At 37.8% G+C, this 23,990-nt stretch overlaps 1 protein-coding gene across 4 annotated transcripts in view; it reads right to left on the minus strand.

Moving 5' to 3' along the window:
* Positions 1-23,382, minus strand: part of Zbbx (zinc finger B-box domain containing) — a 112,636-nt gene extending 89,254 nt beyond the window's left edge. For 2 of the 4 annotated variants that reach the window (XM_031374100.1, XM_031374099.1), the window contains exons 1-4: positions 23,296-23,381; positions 15,345-15,465; positions 11,171-11,284; positions 5,908-5,998 (exon numbers count right to left, since the gene is read on the minus strand). In XM_031374100.1, the coding sequence (XP_031229960.1) occupies positions 5,908-5,998; positions 11,171-11,284; positions 15,345-15,412 (273 nt within the window). In that variant the 5' untranslated portion in view covers positions 15,413-15,465; positions 23,296-23,381. Of the gene's footprint in view, positions 1-1,564; positions 1,746-5,907; positions 5,999-11,170; positions 11,285-15,344; positions 15,466-23,295 lie in introns of those variants that run through there. The other 2 variants (XM_031374101.1, XM_031374102.1) reach the window with 2 other exon arrangements.
* Between the last annotated feature and the right edge of the window lie 608 nt (positions 23,383-23,990).

A 23,990-nucleotide genomic window follows, 5' to 3' on the forward strand; every position in this document is an offset into this window, starting at 1 on the left:
CTGCCGATTCATGCCCAGCTTTCAATTTGCAATTTGCATGCTCAATTGCCCAATTTGTACATGAAGATATGAGAACAATGACTGCCTCTATATCTATGGCTGCACCAACTGCAGTCATCTTTGAAAATTTAGGCCTAATTATTCTCTGTGGTTTTGCTTCAATGAGGCACTTATTGTTCGTATTCTTTGAAGTAGCTGTTCAGATGTTTTCTCTACCAAACACAGCAAAAAAGAAAATAGAATTGAAATCATCAACTTTTATATGAGTCACACTTTTATTTTTTTAAGTTGGCAATGTTATACAAGTTGCAGATAAATTTAACCTCATTTTTATAACCGAATTACTCAGCATGGTTACCTTAACGATACAACTGGATTGCAATGAGAACTGCCTGGCTATGAGCTCCTTAGGAAAAGTAGATATGTCGGGAACAAAGTAATTAATAAGGAAATTTTATAATTTATTTTTATTACTATGAGTAATATTTGTCTGTTCTATAAATGTATTCATATTTACCTCAAATTATCCTAATTACATAAAAATATTTGAGTGAATAAGCTACATGCTCCTAGTTTTAGTCTAATTCAATTTTGTCATTAAATCTGATTTTTATGCTTGAAAAATAATTGGGTGATATAGTAGCATTACTAGATGGATACTAATGCACACATGCATGTTTACATGCTTTTGAATATCTGAAAAAACAATTTAATACACTTATTGCTGTGCCAGAAGGCATTGAACAAGAGCTTCCCAAGGCCAGGACAGTTTAACTGGCCCTGCCATCCATAACAACTGAGCAATTGAGTTAGATTGTTGTCTGCAGGCATCAAAAATACCTGCAGACTGGCACCAGTGCTTTTGTATACCCACAGTGCCCTCAGGAGGCGCTTTTTCAATGATATCCATGTTCAACCCACCTCCTAAAATTTTGCCATCTATGTTTACTATCTGTATTTGCAGACCCCCTTACTGTTCCATACAATCCTGTGTAAAAATCCACTTAATCATTTGTACTTGATATCTCTCCTAAAAATGTTTCACCATGAAGCTCACGTTAACTGAAGCTCACTTTGGCAGTCAAAGCTTCTCACGAAATATATCCATAGAAACTCGTTCCCTTTTGAGGACTTTCTTGGTTTTGGTTTTGGCAGGCTGGTCTCCAATGCACTATGTAGATGAGGATCGCCCTGAGCTTTTGATCTACCTGCTCCATTTCACATGGGATGGGTGGCTTTATGAGATGCTGGGGACTAAGCTCTGAGCTGCCTGCATGCTAAGTAGGCACTGTCCAATCAGCCACTGTCTCAGACCAATAGGAAATAGTTCCTGACTTCTTTCCTTTTACTTACTGCAATGGGGTGGGGTGAGGATATGCACTTTTACTCGGAATACTGTTACACTGCCATCATTCAGCAGTTCGCATCCACTGAAGATTTCTGCTCCCTCTGTATTTTATCAGTATACAAGAGGTTCCTCTTCCACTAAATATCGAAAACCTACTCAGTATTTCTCTCTATCCATTTCTCATTAATAACTCTAAATACTTCAGTGACCACATACCTGACATCCAGCCCTGAAGATCCTCCAACACTCCGGCACCTAAGATCCTCTAGCAGTCCCACCATTGTAACAAAATCTTGCAGCTAGTCATCATTCAAAATGTCCATACCTCCAAAATCCCAAACACAGATGTTCTTAATGCCAAGCATGATCACTTTTCCTTCAACTCACAGCTCTCCCTTTCTGCCTATTATTGTGATGAAATAATGCTATGGGGTTTCCTGGAAACCCATGCTGAATAGCTCTCAAGGGCACTTTGGACTTCTTAGCCATCAGTTCAATTCTTTGCCGATCAACCCAGTCATGATTCCCACAGCTGCTACTCTAAACGTCCATTCTCAAGAATTCTCTCCAATGGATGGTTGTGAGCCTCTACTTCTGTATTAGTCGGGCACTGGCAGAGCCTCTCAGGAGACAGCTATATCAGTATCCTGTCAGTCACCACTTGCTGGCATCTGCAATACTGTCTGGGTTCGGTGATTGAATATGGGAAGGATTCCCAGGTGGGGCAGTCTCACTGGACTGAGCACAGGGTCCCCAATGAAGGAGCCATAGAAAGGACCCAAGGAGCTGAAGGGTTTGCAGCCCCTTAGGACGAACAACAATATGAACTAACCAGTATCCTCAGAGCTCCCAGGGACTAGACCACCAACCAAAGAGCACACATGGTGGGACTCATGGCTCCAGCTACATATGTAGTAGAGGATGGCCTAGTCCGTCATCAATGGGAGGGGAGGCCCTTGGTCCTATAAAGGCTCTATGCTTCAGTGTAGGGAATTGTCAGGGCCAGGAAGCAGGAGAGGGTGGGTTGGTGAGCAGGGTGAGGGGGGAGTGAACAGGTTTTTTTGGTTTTGTTTTTGTTTTTGTTTTTGTTTTCCGAGGGGAGACCAGGAAAGGGGATGTCATTTGAAATGTAAATAAAGAAAATATATAATAAAAAATAAATAAATAAAAAAGAATTCTGTCATCCTGTTTCCCATGCCTCACTCTTGACAGCACATGCTGCCACCTTCAACTCTGTGAGGATGTTGAAAGCCTGTTATGATATCACCTGTCAGACCCAAGCACTAGTATTTGTGTTTACTTCCATCTGTGTTATTTTCTTCTGTTTTGCTTGCCATGGAGAATGCATTCTCTTTTTCCCAGTGAAGGTGTCTTTAATGATCCAGCTCAAAAATCTCTGTCATCTGCATCTTCTATTTCTGGCCTGCAAGCATTTCCACTCCTCAGCCAATAAACTGACAACAGTCCACCAACTTAGTCAAGAGAACCTAACTCTGTCTTGGAGCCTATTGAACCTTTATGTGTTCTTGCTCTTGTCTTCATTACATTGGGTTTTGTTCATTCTCTCCCATTCTTAAAATTTTAAGTACTTGGAATTTATTATTGCAATGATCTAATGATGGCTAACTTATTAAACTCCAGCCTCTTTATATTCTTCTTCTCCAAAAATATGCATTGTAACAATTCAAAGTGGATTCATATGTAGCATCCCTACCTTGCTTAGAACTCTTGAGTGTTACAAATGTCTTATGAATGCATAGCAGAACTTCAAAGTGTTGAGTTGTGTAAGAGTACATCGATGACTAAATGAGTGAGAAGTTTATTTTATTTTTTAAAACCCATACAGAGCTTCTCACCCTCAGTACAATTGACACCAAGGGGTTCTGCAGCAGCTTTGGTCCTGGTCCTGCTATATTATACATCTTCACCAGAACCAAGCAGAAAACCTCTCTTGATGGTAAAAGCACTCCCCTCAAAAAAATCTTCAGACATTTCCAGAGAGCCAGGAGTCTCTGGGGAAACCAAATTGCCTTGTTGAGAACTATTGCTCTGAATTGAAGCTTCTTTATAACACAACACTTTGGGTACCATTAGCATGTCCATGTGTTCTAACTCTTCCTCCCTTCAATCACCTATGAAGTCCTAAGACTATGACCCCATTCCCACCTTTCTTTTATATCCAGGCACTCTTCACTGGATGAAAACTGGGAGATTACTTTAGAACAAGGCTACTGTCTCGATGCTTGACACTGACCAAATCATTTTAGTTCTCTGATATGAAATGACTTCATCTGTAAAGCCACAATTATATATTGAATCTTGTGAGCGATAGAAGTGCCTGCTGCTGTAAAAAAACCACAAAGAGAAGTCCATGGCCAGCATAAAATATATCGAGTAAACATGAAGTTTTGAGGGTTTCTATACACTGCATACAGACTTCCCTTGTGTTCCTAACCCTCTAATTTATGTAAATGTGTAGGGATACTTCTGCTTTACCTATAACAGGTGAATTCACATAAAATCCTAAACTTCTACCACAAACTTTTCTTCCTTCTTCCCTCCAGCTCCCTCTTACTCTAGGCAGCCTGTATTATCTATTGTATGTCTTACTTAATTCTTTCCTCATTGTACTTTGATGCAATATTTTTCTTTACATTTCTCCTGTCTCTATTTCAAATCAGATTTCTTTCATATGAGAAATGTGGTCTTTTGATAACCTTCTCTTACCTCTGGGCCCCTGTAACCCTCTCTGCCTCTGAGCCCACTGCTCTCTAGAGCAGCAAGCACATATAATTCCAACATCTTACAAAGTGACTGGGAAGTAGAAGAGAAACACCTATTTCTACTTCTGTTTATCTTTCCCTTAATTTCCACAATTAATATTTTAATGTATGTGCTGTAAATTGTTATGCACATAAATAAACAGAAGTATATACGTAGGAAGTCCATGTTCAAAGTCTATGCATTTCATGGTCAAAACTGTGAATAGCCTAGAAAAAACATTATAAACCATTCTTCTATCATTGCAATCCTACTGGTCAAGTTCTGCAGGGGAAGGAAAAAACCTATTCATCAAGGGAAATGCATCAAGATACCTGAGACTAGGACCAGTAACTTCTACCTCCTTCCCAGCCTCGAATTCTATGATAGATACCTCCCACACTTTCCACTTTTGCCCTCTTTTGTAATTAGGATGTTTGTGGAAACAATGACTTTTATTTATTCTTCAACTATTTCTTTACATAAACTCATGAACTAAACTATTATTTTGCATATATACATTATTCATATACAAAATATTTATGACAAATGATTTATGTTAACTCTTACTAAAATATTTGATTTACCTTGCTTTTTCTATGGTAGAAAAGGACTTCCTTAAAAACAAGGAGTAAACCACTCAAAGTTCAAAGTAGCACTTTACAAAGGCCATTGCTCACAGGTCCATGATCATATGTTTGGAAATCAGAACTAGCTGTTTTTCCATTCTGTTCAGTTTTGTTTTGTTTTGTTTTGTTTTGCTTTGCTTTGCTTTGTTCTTTTCTTTTTGACTCAGGATCTCACACCATAACAAAGGCTGGCCTCAAGATCAAGCCAGACCCCCTGCTTCAACTTCTTGAGTGATGGGAATACAAGTATGAGCTACCATAACTGCTCACAGCAAATTTTTAAAACATATTTACATTAAAATATCTGAAATGCAACATAGGACAATACTGTGGAAAGATAATGACCAGTTAAAAGTGTCTTATAAATTTTTAACCCCAGAATGAAAGAAACCTGCCTCACAAAAGGGATGGCACTGTATAATGAAATGCTTTTTCTGAAGCCAAAAAGTACAGAAGTGCCGAGTAAGATATTTGTAGGTGCCAAATGACCCAATGAAAGTTTAATGATAGGTATATAAAAATAAAATGCTGTGCAAGTTAAAATTCACGAAGTCACGAATCCTGTACCAAAGAAGTCCAGAGAAAAAGTTTTCCTTATATAAAGACACCTACCTGACTGCAATCATAAATGTAACATTTTACAATGCACAACAGAGATAAAGTAAATATGTAGCTTGGTAAGTGCCATGCAAATATTTCCTTGAACATCTTTATTCATGAGACCAAGAGTGTATAAATTATTATTATTCAAGAGAAATACAGCAACATTAAGGAAATAAGAAATAACATGAAGTCAGGACTGAAGCCTACAATCTGCTATATCATATAATATTAGTATTCATAGTAATATAGAACAAGGCCACTGTATTTTATATCCTTTAATCCTCAAATGAATGGAAAATTGTATCTGAATTTCAGAGAAAGACAGAACACACAATTTCTCCTCAAAGTAATTTTTAAAAACCTTCTGAAATGTGTTATGTATATAAAATTTTACTATATGAAAGACAAAGGATATCTGAATAATTAAAGCCTCATAGTAAGCTGAAGACAGGGAGTCTAAAATGAGGTAACTAAAGCAAGAGGAGTGGGTCCTTGAGTGTGGGAGAGAATGCACAGCCTGAAAACACACTCTATGCCCTTTTGTTTGGCAAATGGCATCTTTCTTACCTTGGTAGTATTCCCTTTACTTTGTGACATTGTCCTTGATGGGTTACTTAATTTGTTCATATTTCCAGATTTCCAGTGATATCCACTTGCCCTTCAACCAAAGGAAAACAAAATGTAATTACTGAAGACATTCCCTCTGTTAGTGAAAACAAAAATGTTTACCCGTGTTTGGGAAATATAAATTCAGGTGTTAGCATGCTAAACCACTACAACCAGGGATTGAGATACTAACCACACCCTGTTTTATCTCCAGAGCACAACTTTACATCCCCTCCTGTATGTCTGTGAAATGTGGAGTGATGACTCAGAGCAAAATGTGCAAGAGTTCCATTGCCTGGCATTTACAATGACTGATTTTTACCAATTTACAGAAAAATTTATCCACAAATAAAAATGGGGAAAAAACCAAATTGGTATACCCTAATATACTGCAGATATGCTGGGTGACAGATCTTGAAGGACATCTAACAAGTTCCCACATACAAAATAACAGATTACAAAGAAGGTGAGTTGTAATTTTACAGTTTAAAACTGGATTTGTGTACATACACACACACACACACACACACACACACACATACACATACACACACACACACACATACACACACACACATACACACACACATACACACACATACACACACACACAATATTTTTGAAGGTACAAAAAAAAGAATCAAATTTCATTGGACAACCTGCCCAATGTCATACAGATAATGAATAGTAAACCCCAAATTGGACCGTGGACCTTGCTTTTCTTGGTCAATTTGTGACAAATCATCACTTTCTCTATGACACTTTCTCTGAGACGTTAGGAAAGTATGTTAATACACTGAAATTTCATTCAAATTAAAGACTGTTTTTAAAGACCATCTAGTAAAGGCTCCACAGTGAAAGAAAACACAATACAGAGTGCTGACTTAAGAGACTCCAATGTTCAAATGAAAATGGCCAGCACTACTTCATTGCTGGTGGAATTATAAGCTTGAACAACCATTCTGGAAATCAATTTGGCCATTTCTCAGGAAATTGGATGTACTACTACTTGAGGACATAGCTATACTACTTCTAGGCATATACCCAGAAGATGTTCCAACATGTAATAAGGACACATGCTCCACTATGTTCATAGCAGCCTTATTTATAATAGCCAGAAGATGGAAACAATCCAGATGTCCCTCAACAGAGGGATGGATACAGAAAATGTGGTACATCTAGACAATGGAGTACTATTCAGCTATTAAAAACAATGAATTTATGAAATTCTTGGGGAAATGTATGGACCTGGAGAATATCATCCTGAGTGAGGTAACCCAATCAGAAGAGAACACACATGATATGCACTCACTGATAAGTGGATATTAGCCCCGAAGCTCGGAATAGCCAAGATACAATCCACAAACCACAAGAAACTCAAGAAGAAGGAAAACCAAAGTGTGGATACTTCGATTCTTTTTAGAAGAGGGAACAAAATATCCATGGAAGGAGTTGCAGAGACAAAGTATGGAGCAAAGACTGAAGGAATGACAGTCCAGAGACTGCCCCACCTTGGAATCCTTCCCATATCCAACCATCAAATCTAGACACTATTGTGGATGCCAGCAAGTTCTGGCTGACAGGAGCCTGATATAGCTGTCTCTTGAGAGACTCTGGCAATGTCTGACAAATACAGAAGTAGAGGCTCACAGCCATCCATTGGACTGAGTACAGGCTCCCCAATGAAGGAGCTAGAGAAAGGACCCAAGGAGCTGAAGGGTTTGCAGCCCCTTAGGACAAACAACAGTATGAACTAGCCAGTATCCTCAGAGCTTCCACAGACTAAACCACCAACCAAAGAATACACATGGTAGGACTCATGGCTCCAGCTGCATATGTAGCAGAGGGTGGCCTAGTCAGTCATCAATGGGAGGAGACGCCCTTGATCCTATGAAGTTTCTGTGCCCCAGTGTAGGAGAATGCCAGGACCAGGAAGCAGGAGAAGGTAAGTTGGTGAGCAGGGGGGAGGGGGAGGGAATAGGTTTTTATTTTTTGGAGGGGAAACTGGGAAAGGAGATTGCATATGAAATGTAAAGAAAGAAAATATCTAATTTTAAAAAAAAATGGCCATCCATTAAAAAGGCCAAATTAGAAATCTTAATATAGGTAGGTCAGCAGTCAGTCAGGCCATTAATTTCATAAAGATTTAACTTCAATCCACATAATTATTGAAGGGGAGAGAAAAAGAAAGAGGATAAAAGGAAGAGAGGGCAGAAGGAAGGAAGGAAGGTGTAGGCAGAGAGATAGAGATAACAGAGATAAAAAACGAAAAGAAAAAGGAAAACGTCAGGCATGATGGTACCCACTTGTAGGTCCCATGATAGGGAGTTGGAGACATATACACCTCTGGGTTTCTCTGGGTGTTTGGTGAATTCAAGACCAGTGAAATATCCTGTCTCTAAAGAACAAATGATCCACCCCTGAGAACTGATACTCAGGACTTTTCTACAGCTTCTTCAAAATCAAACACACACACACACACACACACACACACACACACACACACACACACACACAAACACTCTTTTGCATACACTCACACATACATATAACTAACATTCACAGAAAAAAGTAAAGTAAAAGAAAAATATCATCACTGAACTGGAAAGAAATGGTTACTGATCATTATTATTAAACAAAAATACATGGGTATCTTTATGACAAACAGTCCGAAATGTCTTGATTAAATCAATGCTCTACTCACTAAGGAATATTTTATAAATGTCATGGAATACATACACAAAACTCAATAAGTTTGACTCCAGAGAACCAATTAACCCTATTTAAAAATGAGTACAGAGCTAAACAAAGAATTCTCAAGTGAGGAATACCATTGGGCTGAAAATGGGGTCTCCAATGGAGGATTAGAGAAAAGACTGAAGGAGTTGAAGGGGTTTGCAACCCATAGGAGGGACAACATTATCAACCAACTATACCCCCCAGAGTTCCCAGGGACTAAACGACCAACCAAAGAGTGCACATGGGCCCATGGCTCCAGCTGCATAGGTAGCAGACGATGGCCTTGTTGGACATCAATGGGAGGAGAGGACTTTGGTCCTGTGAAGGCTTGATGCTCCAGTGTAAGGGAATGCCAGGGCAGGGAGGCAGGTGTGAGTGGGTGATCACCCTCATAGAACCAGTAGGAGGGAGGATGGGATACAGGGTTTCCAGAGGGAAAACCAGGAAAGGGGATAACATTTGAAATATAAATAAATAAAATATCCCATAAAAATTTTAAAATATTTCATGCAAATTCCTTAAAGAATCAAACTCTAAAAATAAATATTACTGAGACTATAATAAATACATTTGATTATATATCAATGGTTAATGATGGTTCTTGGATACTGAATGGTTACCACTTTGAAGACCGAACAGAACTAAATTTAATACATGTAATCATAGTGCATTTAATGTAAGAAAATATATATGAAATGTATTGTTTCATGCTTTGTGGGAGATCTATAAGTAAAATAACTTATATATGAACTCATTCATAAAGACACCAAACCACACCCATATATTCCCACAAAAACTTGTTCAAAGACTAGACATTTGTAGGAAAAAATAATTTTAATCATTAAATGGTCCAGGAAGTGGCTTGGTTGTGATCCAAGAGAGAGAGAGAGAGAGAGAGAGAGAGAGAGAGATTATTTTAATCATTTAACTGTCAGTTTCTTTTCATATATCAACTAGCCTTGTTAGTGTTATAAGAAAATGAAACTGGAGGGTCCCCCCCAACCTCCTATCACCTGAGGTTACCTGTTCCAATTTTTTCTTCTGGCCCTCTGAGATCTGGAAGGTGAGAGACTCCTAGGACTCAAAGGGAGCGACCTTAGATAAAATGCCAGACAGTAAGGAGAGGGAACTTATAGAGCCTACATCCAGTAGGAAGACAGGAAATCAAGTGAGGGATGGGGTTGCCATCCTACAGTCACAACTCTGACTCATAATTGTTCCTGTCTGAAAGAATTACAGGATGAAAATGAAGAGGAGCCTGAGGAAAAGAAGGTGCTGCGGCAGGCTTAAAGTGGGATCCAACTCAAGGGGAGGTCTCAAGACCTAACACTATTACTGAGGCTATAGAGTGCTCACAAAAAGGGACCTGTCATGACTGCCCTCCAGAAGACCCAACAAGCAGCTGAAGGAATCAGCTGCAAATATTTGTGCCCAACCAATGGACAGAAGCAGTTGAATTAGAGAAGGCTGAAAGAAGCTGAGGAGAGGGACGATCCTGTAGGAGGACCAGCAGTCTCAATAAATCTGGACCCCCAAGACCCCTCAGGCATTGAACCACCAAACAGGCAGCATATACCATCCGATATGAGACAGCCCACCCCCACAAACACACATATAGTAGAGGACTGCTGGGTCTGTGTTCATTCAGAGATGATGCATCTAGCCCTCAAGAGACAGGAGGCCCCAGGGAGCTTAGAGGTCAGGTGGGGTGGGGTAGTTGGGGCATTCACATGGAGACAGGTGGGTAGGGAGGAGGCATGGGATATGGAACAGTCAGAGGGTGATTGGGGGGCAGAATAAAATATGGAGTGTAAAAAATAGATTGATTAATAAAAAATATTGGCATTGCTGGAAAAAAATTAAAACTAAATATATAAATTATTATGCTATTTAAAAAAAAGAAAATGAAACTTGCAGGGAGAAATATGCAAGTATAATACTAAGGAGATTTCATTGATAAAATAAAGCAAATTTAACTATTGTTTGCTTAAGGTATTTTACCTATACTTACAGGTTTAAATAATTCTTATGTAGTACATGGACACAGTTGTTCCTTGAGAGTTACACTATGCAACCATGCTTTAAACATCAGCTTTGATTGCAAGTGTTTCATTGCAAAGAGTCACGTTTGTATTGATTCCCTGTACATTCCAGGCCTTAAGTCAGTGGGGACTATAACAGAAGAGGAAACCATGAAAAGAAAACAGCTGGGAAACTTGAGAGGAAACAGAAGCCCTGGCAGTTTTTTAAACTATTGTGCTGCATGTAAGTAACAGAAAGAAAAAAAAAGTAAAGGAATTCAATATTCCATATTCCTCAGAAACTGTTAAGGGTCATCAATCCACCAAAGGTTTTCACTAGAGCAACAAAAGTTATACAGAACAGTTGTTTCTATAGTTCAGTTAAATTAGCACGATGTCTAATTCAGCATAATATTAGGGATGTTGTATTTCCTCTTCTAAAGGTCTCTGATGTGTTCACTCACATAATTTCTTCCTTTCTCTTATTCCATGTGGACTGGAATTCTCGTAGTTTCTTTTCCATCTTTTGGTTCTCCAGTTCTAGCTGAATTTTCTCCATTTGCAGTTCCTGCACACGTCTAGAGATGCAAGATTTGAATAGTCATTTAGAGCGAACAGACAAACCTCAAAGCAAGCAAATTTTATAGAAGTGTCTGCTCCTAAATTGCAATTATTAGTAAGGCTTAAATGATAGTGTAATTCATCTGCTGCCTATGCACTTTTTAAAATCTATTTTTAAAAGTCAGTATTTGCCTGCTATTAATATTCTCTTTAAGCAATGTATCTCTTCAAATCTAAAAGTTTAAAAGCATTATTTGCTTTATATAGGAGCCATGTTTTATATGTACACAAATATCTGGAGCAAATACAAGAAAGTTTCAGTTTTTTACTTGTTTTTATTCACATAGACCATAGCGTTGTAGTTAAAACTGCTATTATTCCCCATTCATATAATGCAGTCATTCATATAATGCAGGGATGAAGATTAAACATGAGGCTTTGTACCTGTTAGGTGAGCACTTTACTACTAAGTTATTTTATATCCAAAGCCTAAAACAAGTATTTTCTTCCTACAGAAACTAACACTATTGAACCAGCAACTTGAAACCAACCTTCTTTCGTTCCTTCCTTCGTTCCTTCATTCCTTCGTTCCTTTGTTCCTTCCTTCCTTCCTTCCTTCTTCTCTTTCTTCATCTTTTTGAAACAGAATCTCTCAGAGACCTGTAACTCACTGAGTAGGACCCACTAGCTGGCCAGAGAATCCCAGGGCTCTGCCTGTCTTTGCTTTGCCCAGCACTGGAATTATAAGCATGTAACACTGTACCCAGCTTTTGTTATGTGGCTTCTCAGGACTGAACTCAGATCGTCATGCTTGCACTAACTAAGCCATCTCCACAACCTTAAATGATTTTCTTCATAGTACCTGAAGCTCCATGCCCCTGTTAGTCTTAGTTCCTGACTATCCCACAACTAGAAGCCAACCCAAGCTTCTAGATTTCCTTAGCTATTATGAACTTAAAACTTTCCCTTCATAATTGTAAATATTATGACCTGGTGTAAACTACAGACTCATGAAGATAAGAAAGATTAATGTACAGAAGTGACAAGACTTTACTAAAGAACAGATGCACAAAGCTTTTATCCTCAAGTGGAAACAATCCCCAGCAATATCGCAAAGTGATAGGCAAAGGCTCACAAAGAGTCCAGATGAGGTGACTTAAGTACAGACGTGAGAAACTTGTGACTTTATTAACAACCAAAAGATGTGCTTCATGCTGCTACAGACAGAACCATGAGGGGTGACAGGAAGCAAGACATAATTCAGCAAGGATACAGACTGGAAGGAAATTCATTCCGGCATGGTGTGACAGTACTGTTACTGAGGGAAGGAACTGATGGACTGCCGGGTTCTATGATCAGAGGATATACCGTGCCATCAGACTAAAGACATTTCTTGGGGTAAACAAAATTTGAGCTAAGATATGCAGGATTAAAGAATTTGGTCAGTCAAAGGGAGGTGATAGACGTGGTGTTCCAGGAAGGGATACAAGTGTGGACAGAGGAAAGAGAAGATAGCATGTAAGCCAAGGAGCTGAAAGCTCCTTCTGCAACCCACTAAATGCAAAATGGGAAAACATCCAGAAACGGGTCTGTTGGGTGGCTGTTGGCCTGATCACAAAGAATCCTAAGAGTATGATGAGGAATTGAGACGTGTTGTCGGTGAACAGTGAGGATCACATCAGGATTACAAAACACTTGATCAGACTTGTGTTTATATAGATCACTCTGTGTACCAAATTAGAAGTACAAAGACTTAGAAGACAGACAGAAACCTAAGCAATAACGCCATTAACCCAAACTGTAGTGCTAATATGCTAATATGAGGAGAGAGAATTTGGAAAAATATGAGAGCACCGAATAAGAATAAAAAAATAGAATCAACTAGCCTTATAGACTGAAAGTTAGATGACATAAAGGCACAAAGGGGAAATCTAAAATAAGCTCAGACCAGTGACTAGAACAGCTGGGATTACACCATTGTGATTTCCTAACTAGAATAGGGCTAAGATTTAAAATTAGTCTCCTGGTGATACCATACTCAATGTTCCAAGAGCTTACAGAATTTCACCTACTGTTTCCAAAGGAAGCATTGAAAAAGACAAGTGTGAGAGTCATCTAACTTTTGGAGAAGATACAGTATTTCCAAACTCCCAACTATAATTGATAAATGGGGCAAAGATGAAAATAAAAGAACTATTTCTAAAAAGTTGACATGTTTTGTTCTTGGTTTTACAGGTGTCACAAAAATTAGTCTTTCAGGAAGAGCCTTACACAGTGGGTTAGAAGGGCAGGACACCGTAGCCAACTCTGGAGAGACTGTATGAACACAACAGTGATAAAATAGAGAAAGAAGTCTGAAATGTGATGGCTGCTGGGGAGATTTTGGGGGTGAGCCAACTTCAGAGTGTCAGACAATACAAAGATCATGGTTAAGGGTGACACAGGATAGATGCTTAAAATAAGAAAACATGAATAGAGAACCCTAGTCCCATAATTATAGTGTGTCTCTTCCTTCTTGCATTATGAGTTTATGGATCACATGTGGGTCTGTGAGAAACAGGGCAAAAAGCAGTGCCGTATTCATTTTGAAGGTACGTATCAATTTTACCATGGCATGCCGATTAGTTATTATTTAGGCTATGCCCCAAGTTGACTAATAGTTCATGTTTTATGCACCTCTGCAAAAGTTTCATCTAACATCTCCCAAAGTAACTCTATCCCTCCTAGAGAACTTGGTTATCTGCTCTCCTGTGCTCACACAGATTATGTTCTCCCAGGCCCCTGGGTTTATATGTCAGACCACATATCACACTACACTTGTAACTGTACATCATCATACCCATGACAAGCCATTTGAAGAGAATTCTGATTTCCTCCCTTTGTAGTCACCACTCGCTCTCAGAGTATGTATATGAATGGTAGGAATTTGCTAACTGAGTAGTTCGCAGGTGTAGATACAGAGAAGAAACATCACTGAATTCCAATAATGAATATCTCCTTTCCTTTTTCTAAAAATCAGAACTGTGGCACTAAAAATTTGATGGGTTCCATAACCACCAGAACAACAACACAACTAAATATGGTAGCACCGTGTGTTTGTTTGCATGACATTTTCCAGTTTCTTCAATGTTTTTATACCCAGTGGCTTAGAACTGAAGAAAGTATGATTTTTTTTGTTCTTTTGTTTTTTCAAGACAGGATTTCTCTGTATAGCCCCGGCTGTCTTTTGAAAAGCTCTAAAGACACCAGATAATTGCAAAACCATTGATCTGAACTAGGAAACCCAGAACCAAAAATTTTGAATGGGCAACTTCTCCCCAGCACATTCTGGCTTAGACTTCCAGTGCCTGTAAACTCATGGGAAGTCACAAAATACTAAGGATATTCAGAATTGATGTCCATGGCACCCAGAAGTACTTGGTGTTGCCTTGATGAATTTCCAAGTTTATTTTGAACATTCCTTTCATTCTTAAGTGTAATCTTCAACATAGTGTCCATGTTCAAAAATATCTGACACTAATATACCCTTTAATCTAAATTTCATTTTAAATTCTGAACCCTACAAAAAAGTTAAAATATATAACATTCTCTTATATCACTTCAATAGTTTTGTTTTTTGTTTTATTTTGTTTTGCTTTTTGGTTTTTCAAGACAGGGTTTCACTATGTAGCCCTGGCTGTCCTGGAACTCACTCTGTAGACCAGGTTGGCTTCAAACTCAGAAATCCATCCACCTGCCTCTGCCTCCCAAGTGCTCGGTTTAAAAGCATGTGCTACCATTGCCTGGCTTCACTTCACAAAAATAGTTAATAAATCTAACTTTCATTTATAACCTCACATTTCAATTATCGTTGAATATTTTAGTACTAATATAAAAACTATGACAGACCTTTAATTTGAAAGCTAGTATGTTTTTAAAATGAATTTGTTTATAGATTAAAATTCAGCAATGTAAAATAGTCGAAGTAAGACTTTACAAAATTTAACTCTTACCTATCTCCTGTTTTAAAAAATGTTTAATTAACAACACACAGAAACTTTAGCAAATATTTTACTTTAAAAATAGGCATGTACTTACTTATATTTTAGTTTTACAGAACTTCCAGGTTTTCCCCAGGGAATGACTACAAAATCTTTGGTATTCATGATTATTTGTTTCTTAATGTAGTCTTTAAATTATTGTAGCTTTGTAAAACACTCTGGAAAATAACAAAAAGAATCATCCCAAAGTTAAAACAGTTATGAATTCTAAACCACACACATTAGTTGAGAAAACAACTATGTTATTTTCCTTTGTTTGTGCAATGCTGAAGATTGACGCTAAGGCTTCTGAAATGCTAAGCATATGCTTACTGACCCATGAACACAACCCCCCAGGAAAATGTTGGCAATCAAAATCTTTAGGGTGAGAAAGCTTGAAAGGTTTGACCAACTAATATAAATATTTATGTCTGTTACATATACATTACATGTATTTACATATGCCATAGGTTACAAAAATATAACATTTGACAAAACTGAAATTTCATTGGTATCGATGTCAATAACAGAATAAGACAGATATGATGGCAGACATCTGAACTAGACCTCAGAATCAGCCTGTGTGACAGAAAAAGTCCCTGTATCTCAAAAAAGAAAAAAAAGGAAAGAAAAGGAAACCAGAAAGTATTAGTTAAAAGTAAAGGATCCATTCTTCTCCATAAATAAAGCATGTATTCTGCTTCTTTCTACATTTAGGCAATTTAAAAAGCGGCGTATATCACAACAGCATTAGGTCCAGAACAGAAGCCATACTTGACCACAGTCCCTTAAAATTATATCATGTTTGATGCCATAGATATATTAGTTTGTATATGATGTTTTCACAATAACCAATAACTTAAATATGCATTTCTTGAAATGTATTCCCATCTTCACGAAGCATAACCCTTTATCAAATAGACTTATTTAAAAATTAAAAAAAACATGATTAACATACTGAAAAATTAAAAGAATCCTTGAGCCACAACTCAAGTATCATTTTTATACATACATTATTATGTAACAAAAATTAAGGTATCTAATAATTTCCTAAAGGCATCCTGATATTCATATGTGGACATGAATAGTGGTGAAATAAATATTCTGATATTTTCATATATATGTGTATGTGAAACTTTAGTAGCACTCTTTTGCTAAGACTGGAAATTAAAATATTTCAAAGATAATTTTCCAATAAGAAATAAATACAAAAATTTATTTCCTAACTCTGAGTTAGCCAGAAAATTCAATTATTTGAACATACCTTTTTTTGGCTATCTCAAATAGTCATGACTTTGAAATAGTTTACTCTGTAATGCTGACCTACAGATTCCCTTGCACTGCTCACCACTACTGTTTCATAACAATAAAAATTGTTACTATCTAGGACTAGAGATGTATTTGATTGGAAGACTACTTGCTTAACATGCACAAAGCTCTGGATTTGAGCCCGAGAATTACATAAAGCAGATGAGGTTATGTACACACTCAGGAGTTGGAACCAAGAAAATCAGAAGTTCAAGGTCATCCGCAGTTTCACAGTTTGTTCAAGGCCAGCCCATGCTAAGATATTGTCTCAAAAGATATCTAAATGTCAAAAGCTCTTTGAAAATATTGCAGTGGCCAGTTTTAAATGTCCAAGCAACTTATGTTCCAGGACCGCAGTAAATATATACCAAGACCGATATATTCATGTCACTGTATTGAGAGGCAAGGAGAGTCAAGACCTAAGCAAATTAGAATTTTGAGCTCAGATGGCTTAGAGTCAAAAAGGGTATATAAACTCACAGATAGAAGACATATTACAAAGGAGAAATATTAAGGGGTATAAAACTTATAGATGTGAGACAGGCAAGAATTTGGACTGGTGAACATTAAAATTTTGAAGTATAAGGGTTTATAGATGAAAATATCAGTTGGATAAATATTCCATACTATGGGGGGAAAAAAAAAGCTCTTGAATGGGATTAATGGCAAGTCCAGTTTGGATGATGACTAGAAAATGTTGGGGAGGGGATGTAAACTTGGTGCAGAGGGAAGCTGAAGTTTTCTATTGACTGCCTTTTCTTTTTCTAGTCTTGGAGATCAAAACTAAGGTTGTTTGTATATTAGACAATCAATCTTAATACAGGACATCAACTCCAGCTTAATCATTATCATCCAGTGTCTAGTTCAAGCATGGAAAGCTAAACCTTCAACAAGGAAGAATTGGTGAAAGTTTTTGAGAGAACAAGAGAACATACATCTGGAGAGTTTGCCCAAAGAATTAAGGTGGACAGCACCAACACAGAAGTTTCCTTGCCCACATGGAAATCTACACACTCAACACAATTTGTCAGCTTCTTCCTCTGCAGAACTGTCTTAGGATGTCACCAGTGTGGCCACCAACAAAGGGACTTTGGAATGCTTCTCTTAAAACTGTCTGGATTATATGGAGATAAAGGGTGGAACAGAGGCTGAAGGAAGACTGAAGGCTATCCAGAAACTGCCAGACCTGGGGGTCCATCCCCATGTACAGTCACCAAACCCAGACACTACTGTAGATGCCAAGAAGTGCTTGCTGATAGGAACCTTAGAGAGCTGTCCCAGAGCCTGACAAATGCAGAGGCAGATGCTCGCAGCCAACCGTTGGACTGAACACAGGGCCCCCAGTGGTGGAGCTAGAGAAAAGACTGAAGGAGCTGAAGAGGTTTGCAGCCCCATAAGAGGAACAATATGAACCAACCAGTACCCCGAGAGCTCGCAGGGTTTAAACCATCAACCAAAGAGTACTTATGGAGGGATCCATGTCTCCAGCGGCATATGTAGCAGAGGATGGCTCTACTGGGCATCAATGGGAGGAGAGACCCTTGGTCCTGTGAAGGCTTTATGCCCCAGTGTAGGGGAATGCCAGAGAAGGGAGGTGGGAGTGAGTGGATGGGTGGGTGAGCTCCCTCATAGAAGCAGGGGGAGGGGGATGAGAGAAGGGGCTTTCAGGGGGTGGAAGAAAAAAAGGGAATAACATTTGAAATGTAAATAAAGAAAATATCCAATAAAAAATATGTAAAAGTGAAAAAAAAACGTGACTGTAGATAACTGTTCTCTGAGAGGTTCTACCCAGCAGCTGACTTGAGACTGATGCAGATATCTACAAACAAACATTATACTGAGATTGAGACCCCTATGGAAGAGTTAGGGGGAAGGACTGAAGGGTCTCAAGGAGATGGCAACCCCCTAGGAAGAGCAACAGTATCAACAAACCTGGACACCTGGAAGCTCTCAGAGACTATTTCACTAACCAAAGAGCATACATAGGTTGATCTAAGGCCCCAAACACATATGTATCAGAGGACTGACATGTCTGGCCTCAGTGGAAGAGGATGTGTCTAATCCTTATGTTCCAGAGTCGGTGAATAAAAGGACTGCCTGCCCTCTCAGAGGTGAAGGTGGGGGGACATGGGAGAGAACTTTATGAAGGGGGAAGTGGAAGGCGTTAGCATTTGGGATGTAAATAAATAATTTAAAAAATTGCAGAGTCAGTCATATCAAACAAGCATGTAGGGTTGTTTAATTGTGGGGAAGTGATAGAGGAAGATAATTAGCATGAGTATATGCAAATACATATTTATCACACACTCAGAGACACACACACACACACAAGAAAAGAGAGAAGTTTCTTTAAGAAATATTTGCAGACAATGAGAGCCTATCTCCCTTTCTGATGCTAATCAGGAAACCAAACTCCTGGCCTCCTGTTCCCACTTGATAACTTTATAAAAGCTTATACTTTGTAATTATCATCCAAAAGATAATACAAGAGGATCCCCAAACTTAATATTTCTGGTTAATCAAAATAATCTATGTTGTCCTAATTTCCTTTGCACACTGGGATCTGTGTGTGACGCAGATTTCTATGCATGGGCATATGCAGGAAGTTTAACTTCTTCACAAGGATGGATTTTATCTACACAAAGAGTGAGAAAGGCATGTTAATCCCATTAGAATGAGATGATTTGGATTTACAGCTCTGATGGTAATGTGATTTAACCAATAAACCATCTTATTCTGAGGGCACTTCACTTCACTGAATGCAGTTAGTGAAGCTTCCTTTCAATTAAGTGTTTATCAAGTCATGCACATAAGCCAATTTATTGTATGCATAAAAATGAAAGATTATAATAGTGAGTCATGCTGTTCTGTCTATTTCTTTGGGTAAAGTCAACAGAGGATTAGTCATCTTTTTCAGGAGAGCAAAGCTATAACAATGTCTGAATCATAAATAGCAAAGCATATAGCTTGAGGCACAGAGTAAAATTGCAGGATACAAGTAACCTCTTTCTCTAATGATCTGTTTATTCACTTGTTTATTATTTTATATGTGTATGACTGAGTGTATGCATCTGTACCACACGTGTGCAGTGATCACCAGAAGTCATCAAATATCCTAGAACTGAAGTGGCAGGTAGTTGTAAGCCATTCCACATGTATTTTATTTACGTGGTTGAGCTGTTTCTATAGTTTTCTCATCCTAGATCCATTTTGACCCATACATATGCAACCAATATGATCTCAGGTTTACTACTGCAGTTTAATATTGGTTATTAACATGTTTTCATTCTAGAAAAGAACACTCTTTGCCACAGAATGGAAGAATGATCTATGAAGCTAGAAAATGATCTTCTAGACTTGCCCCAGGTTCCCAGAGCACTTATTACTGTTCCACTGGTAGAATGAGAACTTTGAGAAACAAGTGTTTGCAGCAAGATTTTCTAGGCTTTGACTTTGAGAAACAATATTATAATCCAATAATTTAATACTCAAGAACTGTGTCATTAAGACAACAGAAACTCAAAAACTCCTTACAATAGTTTAAGTAAGCTTACAATTCTAGACTGTGCTCTTAGATATCCTTGGATTCATAAGGACAGAAGGTCAGAGATGAACGCACTATCTCTTAATTGATAATGTTTTGTGAGTTAGTTAACTCTTCTAATGACTAAGATAATCTTATATCTGAAACCTTAAGAGTTACCACTAACCTTTTTCTGTCTTAATTTAAGACATCTTTTTAATGTTTTGAACCATTAGAATATGTGGGGTAGAGTTAAAAACTCTGAAGTCATTAGGTAATATAGTACATGAACATCTAAGACATGTTAAATAAATCTAAGACATGTTAAATGTTAAATAAAAATTAATTTAATTAGAAATACTTGCTTCAACCTACTAGTACTTCGAATTCTAAAATTTATGAATGAAATGTTAAATGAAAATAAAGTTAACTAGAAAGTACTTTCTTAAAACTACTAAAGTAATGTTAAGTTTAAGTTTAAATAGATCTGATATTAACATTTACTAAATTCATGCTGAATCTTAAAATTTTTATTAGATATTTTCTTTATTTACACGTCATACATCTTAAAAGTTTTAAGGGGTGAAATGATCATATATGATCTTCAGCCTAAGAGCCTGCATGTGATCAGTTCACTGAGTAAACACATGCCATGTTCACCCCCCCACACACAGGACCTGAATTCAACTGGTCATCTGACTTCAAGGCTTTGGCAGTCTTTTATCAACTCAGAATATCTGACAAGACACAGCTTAGTGGTACTAAACGGTATACATATAGCTCAATATTTCGTGAGCTACATTAATTCTGTCCTATATAACTGGGATCGTTTAGATATGAAAGTAAGACAGTCTTAAAAATAGTGAAAAAAATACTGAATTTAAGATGCCTACATCTTACATTTGACCTGCCTCAAAGGTAAAATACCCTTTAAATAATGAAGGTTTTGTACATTTAATCTCTTCCCTATTTTCCCTAGAGTCTATAAAAAAATACAACTGTAAGGAAACTAACAGTAATTGTGAATTCAATGACAAGTAAAAACTTTAGATTACTGCAGTCAACAAAGACATTATTACATCTTTAAATTAAAACTTTCAGAAACGAAGCCCTTTAATATTTTGTCAGCAACGTGTGGTTTCACATGATCCACTGTTATCTGGCTGTTTTCCTAAGAATGTTTTAGGCATTAGAAAATTAAGCTTAGTAAGGTTGATAAAAGAACCAGAATTATTGTTCTATTATTTGTTCTATTACACATTGATTTCAACTCTAATTATAGTTCCACACACTCAACATCATTAATCCAAATAGATAATAATCTGAATTTCTAAATAAACACAGTGTTTTATTGGTAAATATTCTTTCCTCTCCCCCAGTTATCATATTTCACACATTAGAAGATTACATAGTTAAAATTTTGTAGTAATCTATCTGAAATACCATTGAATACCTTTCTGGAGTCAAGTTTCTTCTCTAGTTCTGTAGGGCCAATAAGATGCCTCAGCAGAAAGGGGATATCACATTTGCAATGTAAATAAAATAAATATCTAATAAAAAATAAATTAAAAGACAGAAAGATGCTCTTATCAATAAGCCTAAAACCCTAAATCTGAGTCTAAAAATATACAGGGTAAAATGAGGGAACTTACTCTACATTCATCTTCTGACCTTCAAATCTAACACACACACACACACACACACACACACACACACACACACACACACTGCAATAAAGATTTCCAAGAGAAAAAAAAATATTTCAAAGAATTTGTCTCTATACCACAGTAAATATGGCCCAACTACTCTGCCTGACACTTAAGATTTTTTGCTATGCATTACTTTCTTTATTCTCTTGCTGTGTTTCTACTACTCTGCTCATTGACCTGTTTGAAGGCCTCTTCTCTTACTGTATTCTCCCCTGGGCGAGGGGGACTTCTTTGGAAACTGTATGTGAAGCTCATTTACTATTATTGTCTCTATTTTGCATAGTTGCTTACATTGGTGCTGGGTAGCCCAGGTATTTGATGGCATCCTTTCATTGACTTCACATATTCATCAATTATCTATTTACATATCTTACACTATCTATTATAATACACTAAGTTGTAAATATTCCATTTTTCTACTACTTTTAACTCAACTCATCATCTTATCTAGGAAGAAAACCACTAACTCTTCCCTCCCACAAAACAATCTGATTGTATTTTTACAATACTAAAAGATACTGCCTAGCTTGGCAATCAACAAATTACATCAAATAGCTCTGTGTAGTATGAAGTACAAATGAAAAATATGAGCATGCAGTTATTACACCAACCCCTCTTATTCTATGTTCTGATGAAGGAAATAAAAACACACAAAAAGCAAACACGATAACTATAAAAAAATAGTAAGTGTTTTGAAAGAAGAAAAGATAGGAAATAATTCCAGGTAGTTCCTTTGTGATAAAACTTGCAATGTTATGGGAGTCGTGGTCGGCTTCTGTGTAGCCTGGAAGGTTAAGCAATAAAATTAGGAAAAGAGTCTAAATCACCATAGGCATAGAATTTGCAGTGTTAATCCCATATAGCTTCACTTTCACAAAATACTTTAACATGACTTGCCAAAGTCTCTGTTAATGCCTGTTTTGTTTGGAAATCACACGAAAACCACAAGAGTAAACACACACTGCCACAGATATTTCTGGAACCAGGAACCCTACTGGACTGGACTCCTAGAGGGAATGAGAGCAGACACCCAGAAAGAAAGTGCCAAAGGAATTATGTAAGATGGCTTCTCCAGTAAGTATGTGTTTCACAGGGCACCAATGACTTCAAAAGATAAATGAGACAAGCATTTGAAAAGAAGGAGCTTGGGTATCCTATAATTGATGGAGACTGGGCTTTCTGTCTGGGCTTTACCTTAGGTTCTTGTCCGTTCTGATACTATTGACTAACCTCTTTTTTGTTTAGAAACGTATAACTCTTGAGACAGAGCCCCGTCTGCAAGCCCAGGAGGCTGACATGTCAAGGGTCCCGCAAATATCTGCTGGATCGACCAATGCTCTCCTCCCAATCCCGCCGGGTCTCGTTCCTTTTCTGTCTCTGCACGACCCAGATCCAGCTCATCGCCAGGCTTTACCAGCAATATCATATACCCTTCGCCTGCTGTATGCACTCTTAGTCCTCCAACTCACCTGCGACCCTTGTTGCAACAGCTGCTGCAGCCGCCTCAACAGGGAGCTTCCTCCTTGGTCTCCTTGGTTACCGCGACATCGGAACCCATAGCAACCAGAATGCTTGTGCTCTGCACTGCCGCTGTCCACCTGCAGAGGGAGGAAGAGAGTCTAGTCTATTATGTGTGAGAAACAGCGAAAGCTCTGGGAAAGAAAATGCAATGAAATCCAACAGGTGTGTGTTTAGGTGGCTTCAGCCTGGATTGATCTATGTTTACTGATCTGCTACAACACTGCAAGTGCGGATCAAAGATTCTTACATGTACTGCTCAGCGCATCCTCCTAACAACCCAATTTATATGTGTGAACATAACACAGAAAATTTAATACACACAAAATTATAGTGCAAGACAAATAGCAGAGACACAAATCAACTCTAGCTGTTTAATTACAGTTATCACCTCACCCAGGAATAATGTTTCACTGCTTTTCAAAGGCTGCCAGGAAGTACAGACAAGCATCTAGTTCTCATGGCAAATCCAGAACTTCCTTGATACACCAGATACTTGATACATGAGGCGGTATATTTTTACATGCAATAAACAAATATATTCAAATAACTCAAACATTCAAAGTAGTTTTTAACATTCACTGTGAAGAACACATTCTTATAATCTTCCTTCTATCCTTGCCAATGCCCCCTACAAAGCCCTTTA

The sequence above is a fragment of the Mastomys coucha genome, unplaced genomic scaffold (assembly GCF_008632895.1).
Source record: "Mastomys coucha isolate ucsf_1 unplaced genomic scaffold, UCSF_Mcou_1 pScaffold16, whole genome shotgun sequence".
NCBI classification, from domain to species: Eukaryota; Metazoa; Chordata; class Mammalia; order Rodentia; family Muridae; genus Mastomys; species Mastomys coucha.